Source organism: Drosophila teissieri, chromosome 3L (assembly GCF_016746235.2).
Source record: "Drosophila teissieri strain GT53w chromosome 3L, Prin_Dtei_1.1, whole genome shotgun sequence".
NCBI classification, from domain to species: domain Eukaryota; kingdom Metazoa; phylum Arthropoda; class Insecta; order Diptera; family Drosophilidae; genus Drosophila; species Drosophila teissieri.
The window spans coordinates 21,892,780-21,917,209 of NC_053031.1; the positions used below are offsets into that span (position 1 = coordinate 21,892,780).

Genomic DNA, 24,430 nt, shown 5'->3' on the forward strand with positions numbered 1-24,430 from the left:
TCTAGCTCGATTAAACCAATCACTCAACCTTAAAACGCGCTTAATGTGACAGAAGGTGAAATAATGGCTAGTCGTAAATTTGGGGCGAAGTTAAGGATATTGGTAGAATGAAAACGGACAAAAATCTATTTTAGTCCAAGGCACGTAGCCTTGAAATATTTTAAACTTTTATTGTACGGAATTATTATAACTAATATATTTTATAGTTAGGACTCATAAGGACATTAGGACATACTCATCCTAATTTAAAGAACATGTTGAGTTGTAAAAAAAAGAGAGAATGCTATAGTCGAGTTCCCCGACTATCTTATACCCGTTACTCAGCTTGTGGAAGAGCAAAGGAGAGACTTCAACACTGTGCGTGGCAGTTTTGGGCGGTTTTTGTGCGTTAGAGTGGGCATGGCAACATGGGTCAAAAAACATGCGCCGCGTCTATGTCTCTGGAGTCTGATCAAGAATATATATACTTTATAAGGTCGGAAACGCTTCCTACTGCCTGTTACATACTTTTCAACGAATCTAGTATACACTTTTACTCTACGAGTAACGCGTACAATAACAAATAATTTAAGAAAGTAAAATAACTTGATGCCTTGCGGACTATATTATAAAATTTGTATAAAGTAAAACGAATTTGGATATTCCAACTTATACAGCCTTAAGTGCTAAAAGTTTTTTCATTTAATTACAATTTATTATTATATTTGGCTTATATATTTTATAAATATTCGTTTGCGTACACCTATTATATATATAATCATCCTCACTTCATTTCATGTAAAGATAGTTTAGGACGTGACATAAAAAACAATCGCTTGGGGGAATGGGCTTGGTGACCTTGACGGTCACCTCAACGCCAAATCGTTGATCGCATAAATATTGATTATAAGTGTTTAATCAAAAATTCTAACACTCAAGCTAACAAATTCAGCATAATGCAATTGACAACAGTGGACGATGTCGACTTCGCTCCCTCTTTTCGCTTTCAATTGGCTGGGCATTGAATTTCGTGTCACGTACGAAACGCATTTAATTTTCAAAGAACATGGCGAATCGGACGTGGACATCGGACACCAGTTGGCAGTAGGAGACCGTTGATGATGTGGGCGATATGGTGGAGATATGAGCTGGCAGCGGACGTGGTTTTGTCGGCGGAGACCAGAAACAAACAAAAAGCTATGCAAAATAAATCATTAAGTGTGCGCCTAATCGATGTCGTGTCGATATAGAAGCCTCATGTCAATACTCTCCGGGATCGAGAACTCTGTATAAAAGTATCGCCCACAATCATACCTGGATCAGTTGGGTCTAAATTCGGGTCGAGATCAAAACGTCAGCATGCAGTGTATTCTACCAGTTATTCTTTGCCTTTGGGTTCTTAATCCTGTTGAGATCGAAGCGCGTCAGGTCAGGATCAACCGTTATGCGGTCAGTGTGCAGGAGGATCAGCCATCTGAGGCTAAGGATGCTCCCTATCCGGCGGCGGGCTTTAGACCCCAAGGTCGCTCCTTCTGGCTGCCAGGCGAAGTGGAAATAGAGGTTACAGAAGGGCAAAGTGTTGTGGAAGTAGAGGTTCCAGAAGGGTCAGGTTTGGGCGCGGATCAGCAGACGACCACAACCGAGCTGCCTCTCGAGGATTTGTCAAACAGTACTACAGATTCAACCGGAGACTGGAGCACGACCACCAATGGGGATTCCGTGGACACTACCACAGCACCCCCAGCTGCGGAATCCCGGTCCAGTGAAGCATTTCTGAATGCTCCTTATCCACCATCTGGCTACCGACCAAGTCGCGCCTTCCGCCTGCCCACCGAGCTGAATGCGGAGGAGGAGCAGCAGACCTTCTCCAGCAACTCCACCGACAGCAACGCCGATCACCCAATCTGCGGTGTCAGCACTAATCCCCTGAAACCCACTCCGGAGCCAGGATCCAAGAATGAGCCCGACTCGGAGAGTGTGGTCTTTACTGCCAATGTGGGACCCGCTGTGGTGGGGGCTAGAGCTCCCTCCTCCATCCCGGTGGCTATTCCCTTGCGATCGCAGCCTCTGATCCGGGCTCCCAGATCGCGGGGATTTTTCTACACCACGCATGTGGAGCAGCGGGGATGAAGGGACGGGAGGTAATCAAAATCATTGTTAACAGCTCAGTATTTAAAGTTACTTTTGTGTATGAGGAAATAAATATTTTCTATTGTTATTTACCTTTAAGCCTCTTGGTATTTTCTTATAAAGTAATTGGGTGAAAATCAATTTAATTTATAAACTACTTACTTTTCTCTTTCAAGCAACTCGAGTTGTTTTACTTAACTTGATAGCAAAGATTCTGGAAGTTTAATAGAAATTATAACGTATCATTCTTATCGACATCATCGGCTGGAAGTTGTGGCACGTTCCAAACTTTATTTCTCTAACGTCACTGAATGTATTGTTAAATGTTGTTTTCGTTCCCAATTGAAGAAGGAGTGTTTTCTACCAAATGGTGACAGCTTATGTCTAGAGTCAGCCGGAGAATTCCTCTTTCCAACATCCGGGCATCCCGACATGCGTATTAAGTTTGACGTGCGGATGTGCAAAGTTTTAACCGTGGAACGTGCGTGGCATCCGGAAAGGCGTTCGGCGACACTGGAGGAGGAGGTGGAGCTATAACCCCCATAGACTCCCATCCCGTCTTCACAGAGGATTCAAATTGAATAACGAGTAAGCGAGTGCTCCCTGTACCAAGTGAAGGGAGAAGTGAATCCGCCGAGACCATTGATACTTGTTGAGCGGTCGGTGTTCTCGTGACAGACATTTATGGCGATATTTTTGAATATTTTATGTGAGAATTTCGTGAATTTGTCACGGCATTCTATGGAAGCAACAGCTCCAATAAATTGGATACAAGGTACCATATTTATGAACAGATTTGTAAATATGTAAGGAATCAGATGCCCTTTAATATATGGGCCTATTTATTTCTCAACAGGCCATTCAGAAAGCCATTCGATAAGCATATTCAAGAGGTAACAAAAGTCATCAATAACGAGTTAAGAAACTTTAACAGAGTCAGCGTGGCCACCGCACCGGGTTAATTGATTCGCCCTGGCACGCCTCCTTGGGAAAGTCAGCGCAAATTGTGCACGTAATTGACAATCAAAGGATCATCGAAGCTTGTGGGCACGATTTCGATGGAGTGCACAACTGGCTGCAAGTGGACATCGCTGTCGATGTGCGTGAAGCTGGCCAGCTGGAGGTCCAGGTCATCGGGGCCGCCATCCACCAGCACGTACTCGGCCTCCGGCTCCACGATGGCCAGCTCCACGGCGGCATTATTGTCGCCGGGCACCTGCGGCTGCTCTGCAATGGAAAGCGTTGCATTTTCATTGTCCTGGGAGAGGGATATGGCCAGGTTCGGTGGTGGGGATTCCACTCCGGCCGGAGTGGCATTGATTGCAAACAGCTTGGTAGAGTCCGCAGTTATGCTGCTCTCTGTGGTTGAACTTTCAGGGGTGATGACCTCCTCCTCCTCCGCCTCCTCCTCCTTCTGCTCGGCGGCTTCCCTTGGCTGCTCAGTTGTAGTTACCTCCACATCGGCCTTGTTGTCCTTCCCCTCGTCGTCCTGCTCCTCCAGTTGGCGCTCAATTTCGTGGAGTCGCTTGGGTGTTGTACTCAGCAGCAGGAGCTTCCCGGACTTCTCTGGCACCATGGCGCTATCCTCATGTAAAGTGCCCGGGGCAGGATCTATCAGTATGCTGGCCTCCTCGTCGCGACTCAAAGCAGGACCCGCCAAAGTTGTGAACTCCTCAGTGGTGACATCAACCTCTTGATCCAGGATAACCGCACTAGTTGTGGTTTCCGGAACCTCCGAATCCCCTCCTGGACGGATAACAGCCGCCTGGACCACAGCCAGGCACAGTAAAGTGCAACGCAGTCCTTTCCACATGTTCGCTGGTCAATTTGCTGACGATTTGATGGCACTCCATTCCAGACGAGCGTATTTATACAAATGGTTCCCACCCATTCGGGAACTGTCATAATTTCAGCCCTGAGCATTTAATTTAATACGGAACTTCCGCAAGTGGCCCAAACCGGAAATGTAATGCCCCCCGTCTGTGGGCGTGAGTTTCTGTCTGCCAGAGGGTGTTGTGTTGTGCGAGTCTGTGGCGGCATTGAAGGAGGCCAGAAAGGCCTGGGTCGCTACACCTTAAGCCCCACACAGCTCCATTGACCGCAACGATGGCCACAGTGGCAACCCCAAAAAGTCTTTACATTCTTGCCTTTAACTTCGTTACGCATACTAGATCGCTTACGGCTGAGGTTGAAATACTAGTGTCAGTGGCTCAAGTTAACTGAAAAGTGAAGATAAATATCCTCGTAGCTAATCTGGATTGCTGAAAACCCTACCTATATTACTAAGTTTATGCCAAGAATTTGTATTGTTCATCTTCCTCAGAGTACATTTATTAAATAAACTGCTTACGAGAAACAAATAAGGAACATTATTTAAAAATGAAAATATAGAATTACATTTTCTTAGGTTTTCTTAAAAATTGATAATTAAAACGGATAATTTGGATTAGTCTTAATTTTACGTTCGGAAAACAACTAGTATCTAGTAATTTGACCCCAACTATAAGGAAGGCCTATGCCTTGGTTCTATCTGTGTGTGAGCTTGTGTAGTTTTGTCGGCTTAACATTGTGATGAGCAAAGTTAGTGGATTGACCATGCCCAATGTTGGCCATGCTGGTCACGTTCTTCGGGTGACTTTGTTTTCGTCTAAATGGGAAATGATAAAATTGAAAATAAATTCATATAAACACACATGCTCACAGGAGGAAATAAATGTGTCTTGGGACAACAAAAATAGCAACAGGCTACAAGTTCATTGATTGCCTGCTGACCCAGAGACATATTTGCAGGCATAGAATGCACAACATGTTAACATTGTTAACTTTGAGTGATTGCATTTGGCATATTTTAATTGGATTCCTACGTCTGCTTCTTGACAAAGTACGGTTTATATAAGCGACTCGTTATCTTCTGAGTATTATTCGATACTAATGTAACTTTCGTTCCCTTTAAACAAAATATTAAAGCATTCACCAAATAATCAAAAAACCCATTCAAGTTATTCACTCCCACACAAATTAAAACTCGAATCCGATATAGTTGATGGTATAGTATTTATATATAAGTTTATTGTAGAAGATTCAACACTACTTACGTTAAAAATATTGTACGTCTTATACTTTGTTATTATCTTATTGACTTTTGTCATTTTATTACTTTTGTGTGTTTTTTTGTCTATAACGAAATTTCTAATTTCATAAAATGAGTATGTGTCGTGTTATATTTAGATATAAATGTATAATAATTGCATATGATCGATGGCTTGTACATGAAGAGTGGGGAAAAATTGCGAAATGGCCAGGATATACTCGTATCTCTTAGGTAACTGTCTGATTTTATATTTAGTTTAACTGGGAGCCTAACCCACGATATCGACCCCAATGACGAGGCCTCGAGATATGTGTGCTTCGTTTAGATACAAGATTCAAGATACAAGTAGTTAAGTACAATTACGATATTTATTGTTCAACGTTTATGCAAATGTTGTGGAGTTCATAGAATTAGATTTCGTTTTTCAATTTCATTTTAGATGGTAACCTGTGTAAATGGCACACGTATAAAATGAATTTACGTCTACTTACAGTTATATAAAGTTGTTTTGTTTTGTCTTACTTGTCTTTACTTTTGGTTTTTGGTTTGTCCTTCGCGTTTTTTTTCCAAAAATCTACTTTTCTTTTCTGCATTCATCTTTCAGCTAATCCAATCCAACTAATCCATTTTCAAACCCACCAGGAAGCGCGGAATGCTCACTCATCTACCACTATTTAATACTTTCTTTGCTAAGTTAACTAAGTCATAATTTTGGTAGGCTTTGCTCTTGTAAAAAATATTTTAGGCAAAACAGAAGCTACAATACTAACAGAATTTTAATATTTCACGATCGTCTTTTAGGCTGATCTACAAATGAGGTTTACAAAATGCCGCCTGATGCGAATTTCTTGGTTAAATCGGGATTAATTAAAAGATAACAATTATTGCATTTAATAAATGTCTTCAGATATGTTAAGTGTCTAAGCAAACAAACTTTAAACACATAAAATAAGTAATAATAATTTGTCGTTAAACAATCTAATAACTAAAGAATATGTTTACAAAATATGCACTGTAGCTTTGTACCTAGTGCAAATTAACATCCATTACACCCAAAACATCAGCACTTATCAGACTGGTTTCTAGTCCCACCTGGTCCTAGGCGATATTGTGTACTTTAGCCGACAGGCAATTGTGCACGACAAAAACAACCGGCTTTGGACAGCACTCCATGTCCAGTTCCTGCAAATACATCGCAATTAACTCAAATTGTCCTGCTTTTTTGGCTCACTCACAATCTCTCCGTCCTCGCCAAAGTCCAGATACAGCATCCTGGTGCCGTCATCCGCGGAACCCTTCAGCTTGTCGAAGGCGAACTGCCACAGCTGCGTCTTCGCGGTGGCCACCGTCGGAGTTGTTGGGGCGAATCCACCACAGTCGTACAGAAAGAAGCCACGATTTATGTGCACAACCAATTGACACTGCCGGCCCTGAAACAGGCAGCGGAAGGAGAACTCCCTCTGGTAGCTGACCGCTTGATGGGAGCCCTGGACGAGGGACCTGGCCCAGGCGGCCATGTCCCGATGCGTCTCCGAGCGGAGCCAGTAGACGAGCACCCCACGGGCGGTGCCGCATCGGACGCAGAACACCGTAGTCTGCTGGCCCTGCAACCGATCCAGTTGATATATTATTTGTTCTGTTTCGCAGCCAACTATGTACTCACGTTAAGGGAGGAATTGTTACCGGCTCCTGCCAGACGCGTCGTGGCTAGGGCGTATATTTCCAGGGGGCGACTCCAGGCCTCCACCGACCAGGGAGCACTCTCGTATATCCGGAACTCACGCTCCGTAACTGCCACGAATATGGGCAGCCACTTGTCACTCTCATCGGAGCTCTCCGAACTGGAACGACCGCTGGGCTGTTGATCGTACAAATATACACTATAGAACTAGCTGATATATAAAATAACTGAGTAAGGTATTTGTTCAAATGAACTTGATACTGTGTAAGGTTTGAAAAATCAGTTACTTTTATTGGGGTGTTGGGTCAACTTACACTTACCAACTCGCCGGCTACACCGCTGTTCGAGGTGCCGCTGCCCCCGCTGGCCGCTCCGCCCCCGGCACTCCCAGAACTTCCCCCGCCGCTCATCCGCTTGCTCAGCCATCCAATATGTTTCAGTTCGCCGATGAGGTTGGTCAGTGCCCGATTGGCCTCGGCCAAAGCCCGCTGCGTGCTGGTGCTCATCGCCGAGTGGAGGGCGTTGAACCAGACCAGTGCCTCCGCCGAGTCCGAAGCCCGCAGGATGCAGGAGTGCACTCCGTCCGGCGAATGCAACTCGAAGCACCGATTTTCTAACGGGGAAAAGGGCAAAGCATTAGCTTTGAGTACTTATGGGTATTCAATAACACTTATCAGGGGATATCGACAGAATAGAACAAGTTGTATTTTATTACCCGGTAAAACTGTCATTATTTTATATTTTCGATCTGTTTGTTCTCCTAGTTTACGCAGTTGCATGATATCATATGAATTCGAAAGATAAATAGCTAAGTAGCTAATATCTCTGACAACGTTTAAGTGCTGTACAGTTTTCGAAAACGTAACAAATTCTTACCCGGGTCGATGTATTTGAGATTCCTGGCCAGATGCGTCAGCTGCAGTGGGATGTATCGCGTATCCGCCCGGGGTGCCGTCTTGGGAGCGGGCGGCGACGTGGGTACACCAGGTCCCAGCGGACAGAGGAAGGCCCGCTGGAGCTCCCAGCCCACTTCCGAGATGATGCTCGCCTTCCGAAAGTAGGGAGTCACTTCGCGCAGGAATTTAACTGCAAAGCACACAGGAGAAACCAAACGGGGTATAAGCATCAGAGCAAATCAAACATGAATATGGATGCAGGATGGAGGACGGGATGTTTGATGTGGGGCCCAGTGTCATCAGCAAAACACTCGCAAAACACACAGCACTCAAACAGCCGCAGTTAGAGCCTTCTTCGCTAGAGCTTCAGCCCTTGTTGTTGTTGCTGCTGCGGAAGTCTTGGCAAACGCTGCGGCATAAATTCATTAGAGTTTCCGCTCCATTTTTATTAGATTTGCACACCCAAAGTCACCCAACTATCGTAAAACTCTTGGGTGCACTGGGCACATCGTTAAGGTTTATTACTTTATATATTTTTACCGCGAGTTCCCTACAAACTACAATCAATACATCATACACATATTACTGATACACGTTATTATATAATATTAATATAAAATAACCATTAAAAACGACAAACGGGAAAATCGACATAGACTTCATTTAAGTGGAGGCTTAAAACCTTGCTAATTTTCGAAAGTTTGTGAATAATTAAGAATTATAATGGGATATGTTCGTTCTACATCACTCTATTCATTCAAGAGTAGACCACTGTGCAACTACTATGCAAATGGTGCTGACGATGCCAGGTGCTCTGGCGGTAACTGGAAAAGTCCCATGCCATATCCCAACCCACTTGATATGCTCAGAATTTCGCCCACAACATTTGCACAATTTCCGTTTGCTGTTGCCGTAGTCGTTCTGTTCCTGTTTTGCTGTTGTTACTGTTGTTGTAGTCGTCGGTTGCCATTCGAGTGATTTGGAAATTCAATTTTCACACTTAATGCCATCGGCCGACGGTTGGCGGCGGTTCGTCCGACTCAATTCGTGTGTTTAGCCCGACTAATTAGAGCAGACGGCACCACGACGGATGCATAATGTGCTATTGCGGGGGACCTGGCCACCCACTTGCTAATTGCTCGGCATTTACGTGCTCTGAAAGGTGGAACTCCGAGTGCCCATCTCCCGAGCCTTTTGGAGCTCCGTAAGCATTTGGCCAAACAAACGGGCAAGCAAGAGGAGAAATAAAATATTCCAAGAGAGATTGCTATAGTCGACTTCCCCAATTATGAGATACCCGATTCTCAGCTAGTGGATAGGCGAGAAATATTTACATTTTCTGATAGAAATTGGACAAAAAATAAATAAAATTAAAAATTTTATTAAAAGGGTGACAGTTTTTGGCGGTTTGTGGGCGTTAGAGTGGGGTGGAATCGTGATCCTGATCAAGAATATATATACTTTATATGGTCGGAAACGCTTTCTGCTGCCGAGTCTAGTATACCCTTTTGCTCTACGAGCAAGGGGTATACAAAATTTTGCCCAGCGACAGGCGCAAAGTGTGATGAAGCTTTTGAGGAAAAAGGGGAGCTTCGGATGGTCGGACTGGATTTTTTGGAGTGGACTGCAGAGCAAACTAAGCCAAAAACGACAAACGAAAACCTAACTGCCAGCGGCAAAAGTTTAGATGCAACAGCAAAAACAACAATAACCACGGTAATAAGTTTTGCAAATTTTTGCATTTAAGTGTAAATAAAGTTGAGAGTGTGTGTGTTTCTATAAAAACAAACAAGTTATGGAAAAGTTGGCTGAAAACCACCGCAGGCCACAATTGTTAGCTGCCTAAGTATGAATATTTTCGTTTACATTTTTCAAATAAATAGGGTTTTACAAACAATCCACTGAAGATTAAAGTCAAGGATTTGCGCAGTGCTTCTAGCATATGGGTCTATATGACTTCAAATGGCGAGTAAACGAATTTTTGAGCTGCTTTTATTGCAAACGAAAATTCATAAAAATAACCAGGAAAAGTGCTTGTTTAATTCGTGTTAGTTTATTGCAAAGCTTACTTTTATTTTCAATCGATTGAAGTCCACATTTAAATTGCTCCTTAATGCAGCTGTAATAACTTATAATATATAACGTATATCTTCCAAAATTTGTCATAAATTACACCATAAACTTGTTTTAATAAATCCTAACATTTTGATCTATTGCCACTTTCTTGTATTCTTTATGCTAAATAGAATACATTTAATAAAACTGGTAATATGTATATACCCCAAAACTGTAAGCTTTAAGCCATCCTTCTTGAATGGGGAATTACGCTTGGTAATCATCTTCAGCTATTAAATTCTTTTAAAGAGTTCCTTTAGTACGATACCATATATAATTAAGCTCCTTGCGTTTTGTTTTACACGGCTTTCCGTGGTCTCCAAACTATAATAATATTACCCAAAACGCATTCATTTAAAACTGCTCTCTGGTTTTTGCTCTTTCCACATTATCCCACTTAATTCACAGCCAGGCAAAACACTTTTTTACACCTTTGCCGACAAAAGGATATCCTGAAAATCCGGCAGAGCTGCCACCCTAAAGCATAAATCAAAGAGGCGACGCGTATAGTGGGCGTGGCCGGTCGAAATATGATATCAACAGCAGGAGGCATTCGGAATTCGGCAAATCGTGCGTTAAAACAAACTTTGCGCAAAACTTTTGCGAGTAAAATCTCACGCGTTCCTGGCGAGGAAGTGGGCAGGTTGTTAAAGTAGGAGGCACTTGAGTGGAGGTAGCACTGGTGGGTTTGTGGTTGGGTTGTGGGTTAGGGGAGCTGCTTGGTGAGTCCGCAAATGTGTGCCAAGCTGTAAAAACCATTGCTAATGGACTTCTGGGAGGCGAGCTAAGCCAACTGTCGTCGCCTTCTCAGCCGGATTCTTCGCTGACATTTGGCAGTCCCCAGTTGCTGGTCCTCCCGACTTCTACCCGTTCCGCTCCTTATTTAAATTACAATAAGACTGCCTGTGCGCCAATTCTTCGGCCCAAAGTTGTGCGGCCAACGGCTAGCGGAGCTTGGCGAACAACTTGGCCAACTTGTAAATTTAAGTTCGAATCAAGAGCTGGCCCGAAGTCGGTGTGCGGAAAGGGGGCGGGACAGTTGTGAGCTGCTGAATTTGTCGCCGCCCCTTTAGAAATTGTTATTACATTTGCGCCACTCTGCGTGCTTATAGATCTGGGCCACTTTAATTTAATGAGCACTTCGTCGAAATTATGAAAACGACCGCAAACCGAAAGTCGAAAATCAAAATGCGCACTCAATAGCAAAACTAGTGGTGAAGGCAAATTTCTGGGCACCAAGGAGCGGGGTAAATTGGCTAATTGATTGGATTGGTTTATCGAGAGGGATGTGGGTTCTACAAACAAGTGATTATGTAAATCACCTTAAATAAAGGAAATGGTAATACATATATACCTATTGCTGTTTATTTTTTGAAATAGAGCGTGAAAATTGATTAGGAAATATTTGTATTATAGTACATATAATTTTTCAAAGCATATTATTTATTTATGTCAGAAATAAAATGCATTTTATTAAGTGAATCTGAAATATATTATAGTTCCACTTGATTTCGTGCATTGCAAATTCTTTTTTTTTTTGCAAATTCAACAAATAAAATGTTCTTCAACTCCTAAGCAGAGTAAAGGAGCTTCGTAGCTTTGCCGAAATTGTACGAAATTTGCTGAAATTGGCTCGCTGTAATATATTTTGGGCCTGAAAATGCGGCGAAATGGATCACCAGCGGCTCAGCACGGACATGAGCTGGCCAAAATTAAATGCGAGTCAGACTTTGGGACAGATACTTCAGCTCTGGGCTGCGTGTCATGCGAGGCACGTTGGAGACGATGACGTGAGTCTTGGAGGGCTCAGACCGAGATGGAACTAAAGTTGTGCGGGATGGGGCAGGTCGGTTGTTGATATTAAAGCGACATTAACATTGAGCTTGATGGCTGCTTTGATGGCCCACGATACGTTTTTAAATGCACGAATATTGTCAGTTTGTCAGTTGTTCCACAAATTCGCATTCGTACTATGCATCTGGGATCGAGTGAGTTATCATAACACCAGGCGAAGGCGACCTTGCGACCGTTACTGAATTCTGATGGGAGCATCGGTGGCACTCCTCGCATAAATAGGCGGCACCCACAGCAGCCGGGCACAAACAGTTAGCACTCGTCTACCAATCAACATGAAGAGTCAACCCATCCTGATTCTGGCTGTGTGCCTCCTGGCCCTCTTCACCGTTTCCGCCATGCCACAGCGTCGTGCGAAGAGCCAACGCCAGGTGGAGTACTCATCCACACCCTACCCGGCAGCTGGCTTCCGCCCCATGATTCCGTTTAATCTGCCCGGTGAAGTGCAGCCCAAGCTCGAGACGGAACCACTGACCACCAGCAGTACCACGTCTGCGAACGAAGTGGAAACCCTGGAGGATACCGAACCACTTAGCACCACCGAGCAGCAGCAGCCGGAAGCGGAGACGGAAGCGGACTTAGAAGTGTCCATCCGCACGCCTGCCAACACCTACGGAGCCCCTGAAGAGCAGGATCCCCTGGAACCGGACACCGTAGAGGTAGTGGCCCAGGAGCCAGCCCGCGACTTTCAGCCCCCCACTCTGGATGTCGTCGAGGACTTTGCCGCCGATGGCGCTGCTGCTGTTGGTGGCGAGCAGCCTGTTGCTGATGTCCCTGCCCTGGGCCAAGCGGAGTCGCAAAACGATGAGCCGGAGGTCAAGGCCGTCACCCCAGCTGGAACCTATGGACCACCCACCGGCACCTACGGAGTGCCTGAGCTGAGCGAGACCGAAAACGAGTTGGATCTAGAGGAGTCGCAAGTTGAGCTGGTTGAAGAGGAGGCGGAGGCGGAGGAGGCGCTGACCAACGAACTGACCAGTGGCCGCCTGATCCTGCTGCCCTTGGGTGCCAGGGGATCACAGTTCGGTCGCCTTATCCTTGCCGTAGAGCAGCCACGTCTGCGCCTCAGGAGCGAACGACAGAGGAGGATTTAGGGATTCACTTGCCTGTCCAAGGGTGGGGATTAATTGAAAGAAAATATATGTACTTGATTCTACTGAGTTTGTCTGCGCTCATTTGAGGCTTTTACAGTTATTCGTAATTGGAAACGCCTAACAGAGTGGTTTCCTAAGAAATTATGAAATATTATCTCACTTGAAAGTTTTAAATATCAAAATACCGTAGTAGGTTAAGTTTTGAAGGGTTTCTCCATACTTATCCCATTTAAAAGTGGTTATTAGATTATAAAGTATTACCTAATCCCTGTCTTCTTAAGTACTTATTCAGCCAATTTAATAGTTTTCGTTGAATATACCTGGAAATGTTGTAGATTTTTTAAAGGACTAATTAAGGCGACTGTTTAAATGGAGAAGCTGTCCAAAAAATGTGTATGTCAAGAAATGTAATTGGTTGTGTCCAAGGGGGTCCTTACTACAATCCCTCCTGGAACTCCAACTCCTTTTCTCCATTATTTTGCAGATGAGGAGCTTTGCAGGACAATTTCTGTGCACGGCTCATTGCCTTGTTAATGCAACTGGTTTGGCATGTGATTGGGTCACGCCCACAGAACGCACAAGTGGGTGTGTCTGGGATTGCTGCTTCGTGGGACACTGTATGTATTTATGTGTGTGCAAGGACATCCCACCCATACATCGCCTAATTGATGCTTACTATTGTTTATTGTGTTATGAACCACAACTCAATGGAGATGAACAGGAAACGATGCACCAACTTCGCCTGACCATTTTGATTAGGTATTGTCCTTCGTCTGTCTGCCATTATGATTACGATGAGGATGTCCTGGTGTGACTATGTACTTGGCTTGTTATTAGCTCTGGCCTGGGACTCTTGTCTCCCTTTTTAGTGTCATGTGGATGTGCGCAGGGCCAAAAAAATACTTGCTTATCCAATGTGTTCTTGCAGTTAACCGATATTCACTAAACCGTTCAAGAGTTGAGATCAAAGGGGAGCCAATATTCGAGAAGTTTGTAACTCCAATTGAAAATAAAGTTTTATTTAATAACGGTCTTGCCTTCTACCGCTAAAAGGGGTATTCAATAACCACCAAACAGTCAAGTACTTTGTAAATTTAAAGGCCGTCAAAGTTGTTTTTCCGATAGATAAGCAAGCATTGACAATAGCTTCCGATTTCTATTTGTTGCAAACCGCTTTCATCACCTAAAACCCTTACTATTTTTATATCTACCAGCTCTTGCATATCAGCTACTAAGACAGTTGAGAATGCATCCTATAATCCCTGTAGCCCATCATCCCAACCTGCCTCAACGTGAATCGTCCCCGCTTTTTGCCATTCGACGCCACTGGGCGTTGGTGTATCACCCACATGGGGCGGCTATGTATTTTTGGGCCATTTGATCAAATGGAAAGAAAACTTTTCTCATTACTCATTGCCAAGACGGAGCAAACAAACCAGGCAACGCACCAACCAACCAACCAGCCAGCCGACAAACCAGCGCAACTAGCGGCAGTCAACATCTAACAGTCAACAACAGTGGGAAAAAGGGGATTCGCGGCAAAAGTGGGGCTGGATACTGGGGGATTTACAACAGGACCCAGCTGCAACAGTGGCAATAGCAGTCGCAGTGGCTGCGGCAGTGACTCGCATGTTTTGCTGAGTAATCCCACGTATGTATTTGCACTAAAACCCTCTGTTCCGCCTTTCCAGCTCGCTACACCACCATGGGACGGGTGCCACAACAACGGGACAAAAAAGAATCCCCACTGTCGGTCAATTAATCACGGTTGAACAAGTTTGTAAAAGATTATCTGTGCTGAATTGAGGATGGGGACGAGGAAAATTAAAGACGCAATTTATCACTAAAACAAGCAGCAGACAAAACATATTTCAAATTTATTGTTACTGCGGGGGATCTGCATTTTGAGTTGGATTCTAGTTAATAGTTGGGGACAGCGATATAGCCTCAGCTATACAAGGGGACCTCAAATAAAACCCGTGTGGTTCGAATAAGTAGTTCCATAAGCCATAATTTGTCAAAATAATATGACGATATAAAGCAACCATTTCTTATTTCTACATATGTATGATCTCTGTGCCAATCTATCCCACTGTACCCAACTGTTCGCGATGGCTCTCATAGTTCACTTCATAGTTTGACTCTCGTTTTTTAAGCTCTCTCTTTTTTCGGCACTCCACCTTTCCCATTTCGTGTGTGCGAAATGTTTTACGCAAATAACAATTTGACATTCTGGTAGGGGGAGTAACAAATGTATCATCATTGTGTACCCACCTTCCAGATCCACCACTCGACCAGACCGCTTCAGGGCCCTCACCGCCTCGTCGTGGGTGGCGTCCCGCAGTTCCTCCCCGTTGACGGTCAGGATAGCGTCGCCCACGTAGAGACCTTTGGCCTGGTCGGCGGCCATGCCCCGGAAGATCTTCGAGATGAGGATGGGCATGCGGTTCTCCCGGCCGCCCTTGATGGAGATACCCAGACCGTTGTTGTCCGACTTGATGATCCGCACATGACGCTTCTGGTTGGCCACATGGTCAGGTACGTCGCACATATCCATACCGCCGCCGTCGCCAGCATTGTTGTTGTTGTTCAGGCAAGAATCGCGGTCCCCATTGTCGATGCTGCCGGAGCCGTCTAACTCTGTGTCCTGGATATTCATACCGTGCAGCGACGCGGAACTTGGCAGGGTGCCGTTCTGGCCACCTCCACCTGCGCCACCGCCTCCTCCGCCACTGTGATTGCTTCTGTGGGAGAAAAATCGCAAAATTAGCAAAATCGAAGGCTAGCTTTATAAGGTTATAATGGTTAATAGGCAGAAATCAATGATCAACAGACATAAACGCCTAAAAATCTTAAGGATAAAAACTTGATGTCTAATATCTATTATATCAGCCTACGATCTACAGCGTGACAAAAACTTTAAAAGCATTATACTCGGTACTCGTTAAGTAACAGGCTATACTTCAATTGGAACAAGAGAGAACGCTATAGTAGAGTTCACCGACTATCTGATACCCGTAACTCAGCTATTCGAAGTGCAAAGGAGAGTCTTCAGCACATACAGTTTTTGGCGGTTTTGTGGGCGTTAGAGTGGGCGTGGCAAAAAGTTTTTTGGAAAATCGATAGAAATTTACAAGACTAATACAAAAATGAAAAAATATCAAAACATTTTTCAAAAGTGTGGGCGTGGCAGCTTTGGGCGGTTTGTGGGCGTTAGAGTGGGGCGTGGCAAAAAGTTTTTTGGCAAATCGTTAGAAATTTACAAGACTAACACAAAAATGAAAAAATATCGAATCATTTTTCAAAAGTGTGGACGTGGCAGTTTTGGGCGGTTTGTGGGCGTTAGAGTGGGCGTGGCAACATGAATCGATAAACTTGCGCTGAGTCTATGTCCCTGGAGTCTGTATGCTTAATCTCAACTTTTTAGCTTTTGATGTTCCTGAGATCTCGACGTTCATACGGACGGACAGACAGACGGATAGACGGACATGGCCAAATCGACTTGGCTACTGATCCTGATCAAGAATATATATACTTTATATGGTCGGAAACGCTTCCTTCTGCCTGTTACATACTTTTCAACGAATCTAGTATACCCTTTTACTCTACGAGTAACGGGTATAAAAAGTATGTAAATGGACGGGATTCTACGAAGCACTTATATTCTAAAATCACTAGTCTGTGTCCGCCCACTTTTGGTGCCATTAGTGTGCCATCTTCAAATACATCGCTTCCCTACTTGCATATGTATCTGCATCTCCCACGCACTCCCTTTAGCTAAATTACGGGTAGTCGAGAAGATCTTAAATTATATTAAAACCTCTTGTCCAAGAACCTCAAACATGTTTTTAGAAATAATCATGCTTTGTTCCTTATAGACCACAACTCACCCCATGGTTCCATTTAGGGTAGTAGATTGTCCATCGTTCGATGGCTGCGCCACCTCACAGGACTCGTCCAGACTGACGGCCAGGAAGTCCGTTTCCAACGTGACCAGGACGCGGTACCACGCGCCGCGTACTCGCGTTTCCATGTTGCCGCATCGCAGTCCTGAGGACGATGGGGAGTGCTGCTGCGGAATAGGCTGCTGGGCCGCCGGAGGGGTTCTCCCCAGACTCGAGGATTCCACCATGATTCCTCTCTGACTTGAAATGCACGTTGCTGATATGTGATTCTACATTGTAGTCGCCTAAAAGGGCAGAAAGAATAAGAAACGTATTATTTTAAATGCTAAACCTTGGCATGCAATTTTTAAATTTATAACTTAAAATTCATGTTAAAGCCAAACAATTGATATTTTTTATGTGACCCATATTAATAAATCCGTAATTTGTGGCATTTCAATTAATTGCATGGACAAATTTAAAATGGCCCAGCATTAAAGCGCTATCTTGCTGCATGTGAAATTTATTAATTTACTGTGTCTGATAAAATAAAAGCTTAGCCAATTTTATTGGTGTTTGGGCAATAATTAACAATGTGACAGTTGAACGGATGCAAAGTCAAATAACACTAATTGCGAAGATAAGCGATTAAGTTTTTACTGTGGTCATTAAAGGAATGCAACAAAAATTGGCCAGTTTAAATTGTGCCATTATAGAAATACACATTAATTCCTTAACCAGGTGAGTCAATGGGATCTTCAGTTTGACATGCAGATGACAGAGGCTGGAGGGAATTGCTTGCGATAAGCGGATATCAAATTAAATGTCCGGCATGTGGATGACACACACGGAGGCAGAAATGCGTAGCGGAAGAACGGACATTTGTCATTGTTTTGCCAGTCCAGGATTTATTGCATTTTCCGACAAGTCAAGAAGATAGGAGTATTCATGGGTGGAGATGGCAAAACCAGGGCGGGAATGCAAAAACCCGTGGCATTTGGGGCACACATCCTTCGACATCCGGCCACATCCTTCCACACTCTCCTTTCACATCCTTGGCAGCCGCAGTGCAACAGTTCCCCGCTCGGAGCTCTGCAATTACGCATCTTGTCGCCGCCGCGGGACTTTTTTCTATGATTTTCTATTTGACAAGTTGCCACTCTCCGAGGAGCAAGAGACCTGCCAGAGATCCCATCGTGACACGCCGAGGGGAATCCACCAGTTTGCAGGGCGAGCCAGCATCCAATTCGATTTCGTGCTCACGCTCTCAACCGGTAAAGGACTGCTCCAGTCAGACACATCCTGTTTCTGTGATTGTGATTGCGTCCGTGTGAGTGCCATTTGTATGTACATTTCCGTTACGATTCAGCAGGAAGTAATTTTGCCCCTGCTCTTCGAATGTGCTGCCGTCACCAAGTCTGTTTACTTTGCAATTTATTGTGCAACATTTGTAATTATTATTGCAATGCCGCAGCTCAAGGCCCCCAGAAGACTTGGCGAAATTTATTAAAAACTTTCCAAGTGTGTGACTGTTTGAGATGAAGGACGACGGCGCTGGCAACGTTGTCACCAACACGCTCATAATTGTAAACACTGCAAAACAATCTTAGGGGGACATGAATATATTCATTTAAGGATGCACGAGGCCTGACTTCTAAAATTGGGAAGGGCACATGGAAAGGGGTTTAACAATTTGCTTTTCAGTAAGTTATCAGTAAATGCCAAAAGAATTCAATATGAATTTCCAAAAGTTATGCGATATTGCTGCGACCTCGAAATACTAAGAACAAATATCCCAAACTATTGTTAAACTCTATTAATATAATCGTCGAATAGTTGCAACTGTGCAGATACAATAGCCAGTAGAAATCATATTCAATTTAGAAAAATGTCCTCAAATTCAACCGCGAGTCCGCTTCTTTTATTTCCAAGTAAAAAAAGTATTGTAGAACGTATTTTTTTTACGTAGATAAAATATAAATTCTAGCAATTTCCACTGCGCTCAACGTATTTGCAAAATTATATAAATTACAAACAAGAGAGAATTGCGCTGAGTCTATGTCTGTACTTGCTGAAACCTTCTAGCTTTTATAGTTTCTGAGATCTCGACGTTCATACGGACAGGTGGACGGAGAGACAGACGGAGATGGCCAGAACGAGTCGGCTATTGATCCTGATCAAGAATATACATATAAACCTTATATGATCGGAAACGCTTCCTTCTGCCTGTTACATATGTACGTTAAACGAATCTAGTATACCCTTTTACTCTACGAGTAACGGATATATTTAATATTTGATAATTTGCAAAAAAATCTGGCAGTGAGAGCTTTAACAAAATACCCCGTGTGTAGACCAAAATAAAAGTGAAATGTTGGTAACAACCCGCTGACATGGCCCAAAGGAGATTAGACTGTTTGCAGATGTGGGTCACGCCCCCTTTGTAACACCCCGGCAATCTGACCCTCTTTTAGCCCCTCGCCATTAAAAACCAGCCCATGTCATCGCCTAATAAGCGCCGGACGTCGCTTGTCGCCAGCGTTCTGTCGTTTTTCATGCTCTGCTTTGGCTAATTTAACGCCAGGCGGTCATAAATTATGCGCCCAAAAGTAGGCAGCGCGAAAATCGTCCAAAAAAATTGAACTTAAATGCTGGGAAGTGGCAGCAGCTGCTGCAACCCATACATATACATACCACACAGGCACATACACATGCAAGTTGCATTCAACTCGCACAGAATTTTTTCGCGCTTTCGTGTAATAATTTTTTTTTGGCCTCGCTTTAAGGCTCGCCTTTTCGTCCGATTTGTTCGCTTTGTTTTTTGTGCCAATTTTTGTAATGCAAACTTGGTGATGGGCGAAAAAGGAGGTCCTTTGTATCGATACGTAAAGCAGTAGCAGTACCATCATGCAGCAGCACCCCAATGCGGAATTGCCATAAATACGTAAAGCTTTTTTCCTTCGCAGCGGCCTCTCTCCCACACTCCTTCTGTCCGAGCGGGAAAATATTACCCTGCGTAAGTGTGTGTGTGTAAACGGGAAGTGTGGGTCTTGTGGCGGAGCCATTAAAAAGTCATAAAATCATAATTTGTGAACGAGAATTTATTTCGAAAAAAATTTATGGCCGGCTCTGGCTTCTTTTCCCCGCCGTAGAGGCTCCATGGAATTTTTGCTATTTGCTTCGCTTTTTAGATGTGTGTCACTTGGTGGGTGTGGGTTTCGGTGTGCAAATGTTGCTTCAATAGAGCGAGTGGCAACTGGCGCCCTCACATTGTTTCCCCACATTAATTTAATCCGCATCCTTTTCAGCCGGGACCATGCATTTAATTCTTTTTATCTCAACCATCCACGTTCCGGTGATTTAATGGTAAATGTATGCAAAAATGCTGCGCCGGTTGATGGCGGAAAGGTCTCCTATACGTTTAATGGAATCTTGATCGTTATCGGCCAAATTGACAACGATATATTGCGGATGGATGGCGGAGAAAGAAAGGCCATTCTGAATGGTCGACTTTTTATTGCATACTTTGGGGCTCCTGGGAAAATGGGGGGAGAAAAGTCAGGTTGTAAATGGTTGAATGTTAATGGAAATATCAATTTCAAAGTAGACACAACACTTTGAACGGAGTAAAAAGTGCTTCGTAATTGTACTGTAAAATTTATAAGATATTTTGAAAGAACTTTTTACCATTTATTTTAGATATTTAATGCAAGAAAATATGGAATATAATTGCTGGGTCGTGTATAGCCGAACAAAGGACTTTTCTAATGGTTATTTAACGTCATTTAAGCCAATTCATCGTCCTGTTTTTCACCGCTCTCCTCTTTTCGTCATTTGGTCCTACATTGGCATCCTTACCTTTCATTACCTTCCTACCTAAGCTTCGATTAAGGTAGAACCCACATGGGGAACACTTGACGCTTGGCCGTGACACCGCCTTGAGCCATCGGCCCACAGAACACCTACCTCCCGACCTTTTGACCTAGCCAGCCACGACAACCCGTCGCCCCATGACCGGTTCCACCTCCTGGCCACTGATGCCATCGAAGCCTCTTAATCATTCCTAACAATGCCGCCACACGTTGGGCTGGTATTAGGCTCTCATACCGCTCAACTGGTGAAAATCAATACGCATTTACGTTCGTATACTCGGAATATATACATATAAATTGCGCACTAATGATCTTTAAATACACATAATACCCAGAACATGCCGCACACAAGGACAGCTTCACACACTCGAACTGTGGAACGAAAAGGGCGGATGCCCTGTTGGTTACCCGACATTTGTATTGTTAGTTATTTTTGTAAAAAAAACTTGTGAGCTTATAAGCATAGAGTTTACAACAGTTAATAAATACAGTAAATTTATTTTGGTAAGTTTGACTAGAAGGAGAATCAGTACTATTATGTATAGTATTAATATAAAATATCAACTTCGAGAATCAAATTTGCCTGAATAATCATAAACCCTTGCATGCTTACTCTGATCTGATTCACTTTTTCTGTACTACTGCTACATATGTATATACGAATTATAAAATGGCTTGTCTGTATAATAGAGAGACTAGCCTTGAATTTATAACTCATTCCATAATGAATGGAAAGTTTTCTTTTAATCCCCAATTGCACACCAATTTATAGTCCCTTACTACCGCTTATTTGTGTCCCAGTGTGAACGCGGCATTCACAGTTGACCTAGCCTCCTGCTGTCGTTTCGCCATTCATGTGTGTGGGAGTCGGATAGATAGTTTTTTCATGTGTTCGCCGCAAAGCCGCCGCTGCGACCGATAAAAGCCAAAACAAACCTCCGAGATTTGCTTATTAGCACATACAACACCGCCCACACAGCCTGGCCCTCCCCCTTTACCACACTCAGTGCCACAACATAACCCAACTCCGTCTGACAAATTATTCAGCATTGATTAATTATGAAAATGCGTTTATATCGATTGTATTGTGCGGGGTCGGGGGATTATGTGTGTGTGTGTGTGGAGGGGTTTTGTGTGCATCAACTTTTTGGGCGATGGTTTTATGGCCACAGCTCTGGTGTTTGCTCAATTTTAATCCCAGAACCACTTCAAGTCTGCTCAATTTGGATAGTTATTAGTTTAGATTAAGAACAACCTTCTTAAACTCAATTGAATATATGAATTACTGAACCGAATTGGTTACTGTACTGACTGGGAATTGTTTTTGGATATTACAGCTTATCTGTGATTAAAATAATAATAATTATTGTATCAATCCCAGCTATCGCTAGCAAGGCCCATTAAAAACAAATCAAGATACCCACCAGATCCTCAACGGCAATTCGACAGAAATGCGGGTTCTAAATACAACCAACTGATTTCGTGCACTGCAGAGAGACTAGGGGATTATTATGTACAGCCGTTGGCAAACACTCAACACCCCCAATGCGAGCATGTAAATGAGACGTTCGGGTTGAAGGGGATCGCAGGTGAAGTGGGTGGTGGTGGGTGGAGCTGTGCTACAAGGTGTGCGGAGTGTCTGTAATCACCGAAGGCGGCTAACAGCAGGTGGACAGAGACAAAAGTCAAGCAACAAACGAAGGGAGAAGGGAAATGCGAATGCGTACAATGCCGTTCTCCACTTATTAATTGCCAGTGTCTTGGCATAATTTACACTCATTTGTCTGTTGACTGCAAGTGGAATCTCCTCATAGACGAAAAGAAATGGCAATGCACTGAAACCCTTCGACATACGAAACCACTTCATTCTCCGCTAGCACAGAGGCTAGTTTAAAACCTTTTTGTGAAAAAAACGTGTAAACAGTAACATAAATTAACGCAAAAGCGAATTGAAAAGAGTAGATAAAAATTAAAATTGCATACACTATCATACTTAACATGATGATAAATTATATCATAATACATATGTATGACGCTTGGTTGTTATAATTATAACTGTAATATACTTGTAATAATTTAGTAAAATAGCTACTTCACCAAAATTAAGAAATAGTTAAAACGACGAATAAATACCCATGAACAAGGCTCCATTAAGCTTCTCTACTCCTTTTCACAGTGTACTGTTTCATGAAATGCAAAATGTGATAATGCAGCTTCATTAAGTGCAATTTAAGTGCGATATTTTCCCGACGATACCGTCGCCGACGCCTCTCAGTCACATCGCTGAGCTGTTGAAAGGCGCAATGGATGCCAGAAGGTAACGGAAACAAATGGAACAAAAGCCGGGCCAAGAAAGGAAATAAGCAGCCAACAAGATGGTGAAGTGGGGATTTGAGGAACCGGGGGCTAACAGACCAAGTGGAAATGCTCTAATGCACGTAATTGCACGTCGCTCTGATTAAGTTAGCGAAATTTGGTTTCTTTCTCTGGGAGAGAAAGCAGCAGACTGTTAAGCCAAAAAGCGGATTACACTATTCTAAAAACATAGTTTCTGCGCTCAAAATGAAAGTGATCCAGAAAAGCAAACCGCTTATAATTAGGTCGCTTTTCATTAAAATAGACATCGGTTTTCGGGATTTTAAAAAATATATTTCTAATCCGATTTGTTAGCACAAAGTACCCATATTACGGTTAGAGAAAAGAACAAAAGTGGACGATACAGTGACATTTTCCCATATTTACTTTTATCAACATTTTCGGAAAATTGAATTTTTAGTAAAGTAAGGAGTAAAGTTTATTATTAGTTCTATTCAACAAACAATAAATTTGGTAACCAGCTCAGAGACGTTCGTAAATACTTTTCTTTCTTGTTTTTTTCTTTAACATCAAAACTAAATTACCACTTCCTTATAAGTTGGTTCATCATTTATAAGACGATCAGTACAGTGTCAACCAACTACAGAGCACGTTATGCGTTGGCATGCAATACTTCTAATCGTGCCTGTCAGACCGTCTTAATAATAGGGTATTGCGACTTTTCAGGTTGTACTTAGTGGATTTATTGTTATGGGTCTTATGAGTGAAGTAAACACATTTAACGCGGAAACGTAAGGACAATTTCAATACTTTAAATGTTAATGCTAATCCCCACCCCCCGGAAACTCACCCACACTTTCAAAGGGAAAGGAAAAGGGCAAATGGCAACAAAAAATCATAGCAGTGGTTATCTGTCAACACATATCGGCGAATGCATGTCAATTACCGCTTAAATGCTTAGCACAAAAGCCGGCAAAAGGTGCGGAGTGTGGTTGGTTTGAGTGGGTGGGTGGCGATGATGATGATGATGAATACCGATAGTAAACGGAATTAACTTTCACGCAACATAACAGCAACGACTGCAGCAGCGGCGACTTGAATGAAAGAAAAAGCTTACGCCGTCGCAGAGACGGAGCTTTCCGGCAAAGCGCGCGTAGTAAATGTGCGGGTGGTGTTTGGGGGGAGGAGTGCGGCATAGGCCATTTCTGCGTGGGGGCACACTCTTTGTTGACAAGGAAACATATCCAAGAAAATTAAAAAAAATATTCAGAGACATGAAAAAGCGATGAAAATAGGTTACCACCTACCATTCGATCGTTTTGCGAAGTACTTTGCGAAAAGCAATTAATGCTCAGGAACTAGAATTGGCGCCTGCGCATGAACACACACCTACACTCTGGCACACACTGTGGCGCTCCCGTGCTCCAGTGTGTGCGTATGTATAGGTATTTTTTGCTTTCAACTTATTTTGATTTTATTGCACTACTCGGCGGCTCCCTTTTAATTCAGAGCCCAGAA

General features: G+C 43.4%; 4 protein-coding genes across 6 annotated transcripts; 2 read left to right on the forward strand and 2 right to left on the reverse strand.

The window, feature by feature from the left end:
* The first annotated feature begins 1,112 nt into the window (after positions 1–1,112).
* LOC122617642 lies at positions 1,113–2,138 on the forward strand. The gene has a single exon (XM_043793568.1). The coding sequence runs from the start codon at positions 1,339–1,341 to the stop codon at positions 2,107–2,109; it is 771 nt and encodes a 256-aa protein (XP_043649503.1). The 5' UTR covers positions 1,113–1,338; the 3' UTR covers positions 2,110–2,138.
* A 965-nt stretch (positions 2,139–3,103) lies between these two features.
* Positions 3,104–3,922, reverse strand: LOC122617964. The gene has a single exon (XM_043794032.1). The coding sequence runs from the start codon at positions 3,920–3,922 to the stop codon at positions 3,104–3,106; it is 819 nt and encodes a 272-aa protein (XP_043649967.1).
* Positions 3,923–5,276: 1,354 nt separating this feature from the next.
* On the reverse strand, positions 5,277–24,341 carry LOC122615974 (beta-1-syntrophin). Of its 3 annotated transcripts, none has more exons than XM_043791179.1 (8): positions 24,220–24,341; positions 16,731–17,029; positions 15,115–15,584; positions 7,758–7,967; positions 7,202–7,494; positions 6,864–7,058; positions 6,436–6,804; positions 5,277–6,382 (listed from the first exon to the last, which is right to left on the reverse strand). In XM_043791179.1, exons 2-8 carry the CDS (start codon positions 16,970–16,972, stop codon positions 6,299–6,301), a joined length of 1,863 nt encoding a protein of 620 aa, XP_043647114.1. In that variant the 5' UTR covers positions 16,973–17,029; positions 24,220–24,341; the 3' UTR covers positions 5,277–6,298. The 3 variants fall into 3 exon arrangements, with proteins under 3 accessions (XP_043647114.1, XP_043647112.1, XP_043647113.1); XM_043791177.1 differs by having other exon boundaries at positions 7,196–7,494; XM_043791178.1 differs by lacking the exon at positions 24,220–24,341 and adding an exon at positions 22,021–22,357 and having other exon boundaries at positions 7,196–7,494.
* LOC122615975 lies at positions 12,022–12,840 on the forward strand. Its single transcript, XM_043791180.1, has one exon. The coding sequence runs from the start codon at positions 12,022–12,024 to the stop codon at positions 12,838–12,840; it is 819 nt and encodes a 272-aa protein (XP_043647115.1).
* Positions 24,342–24,430: the final 89 nt, after the last annotated feature.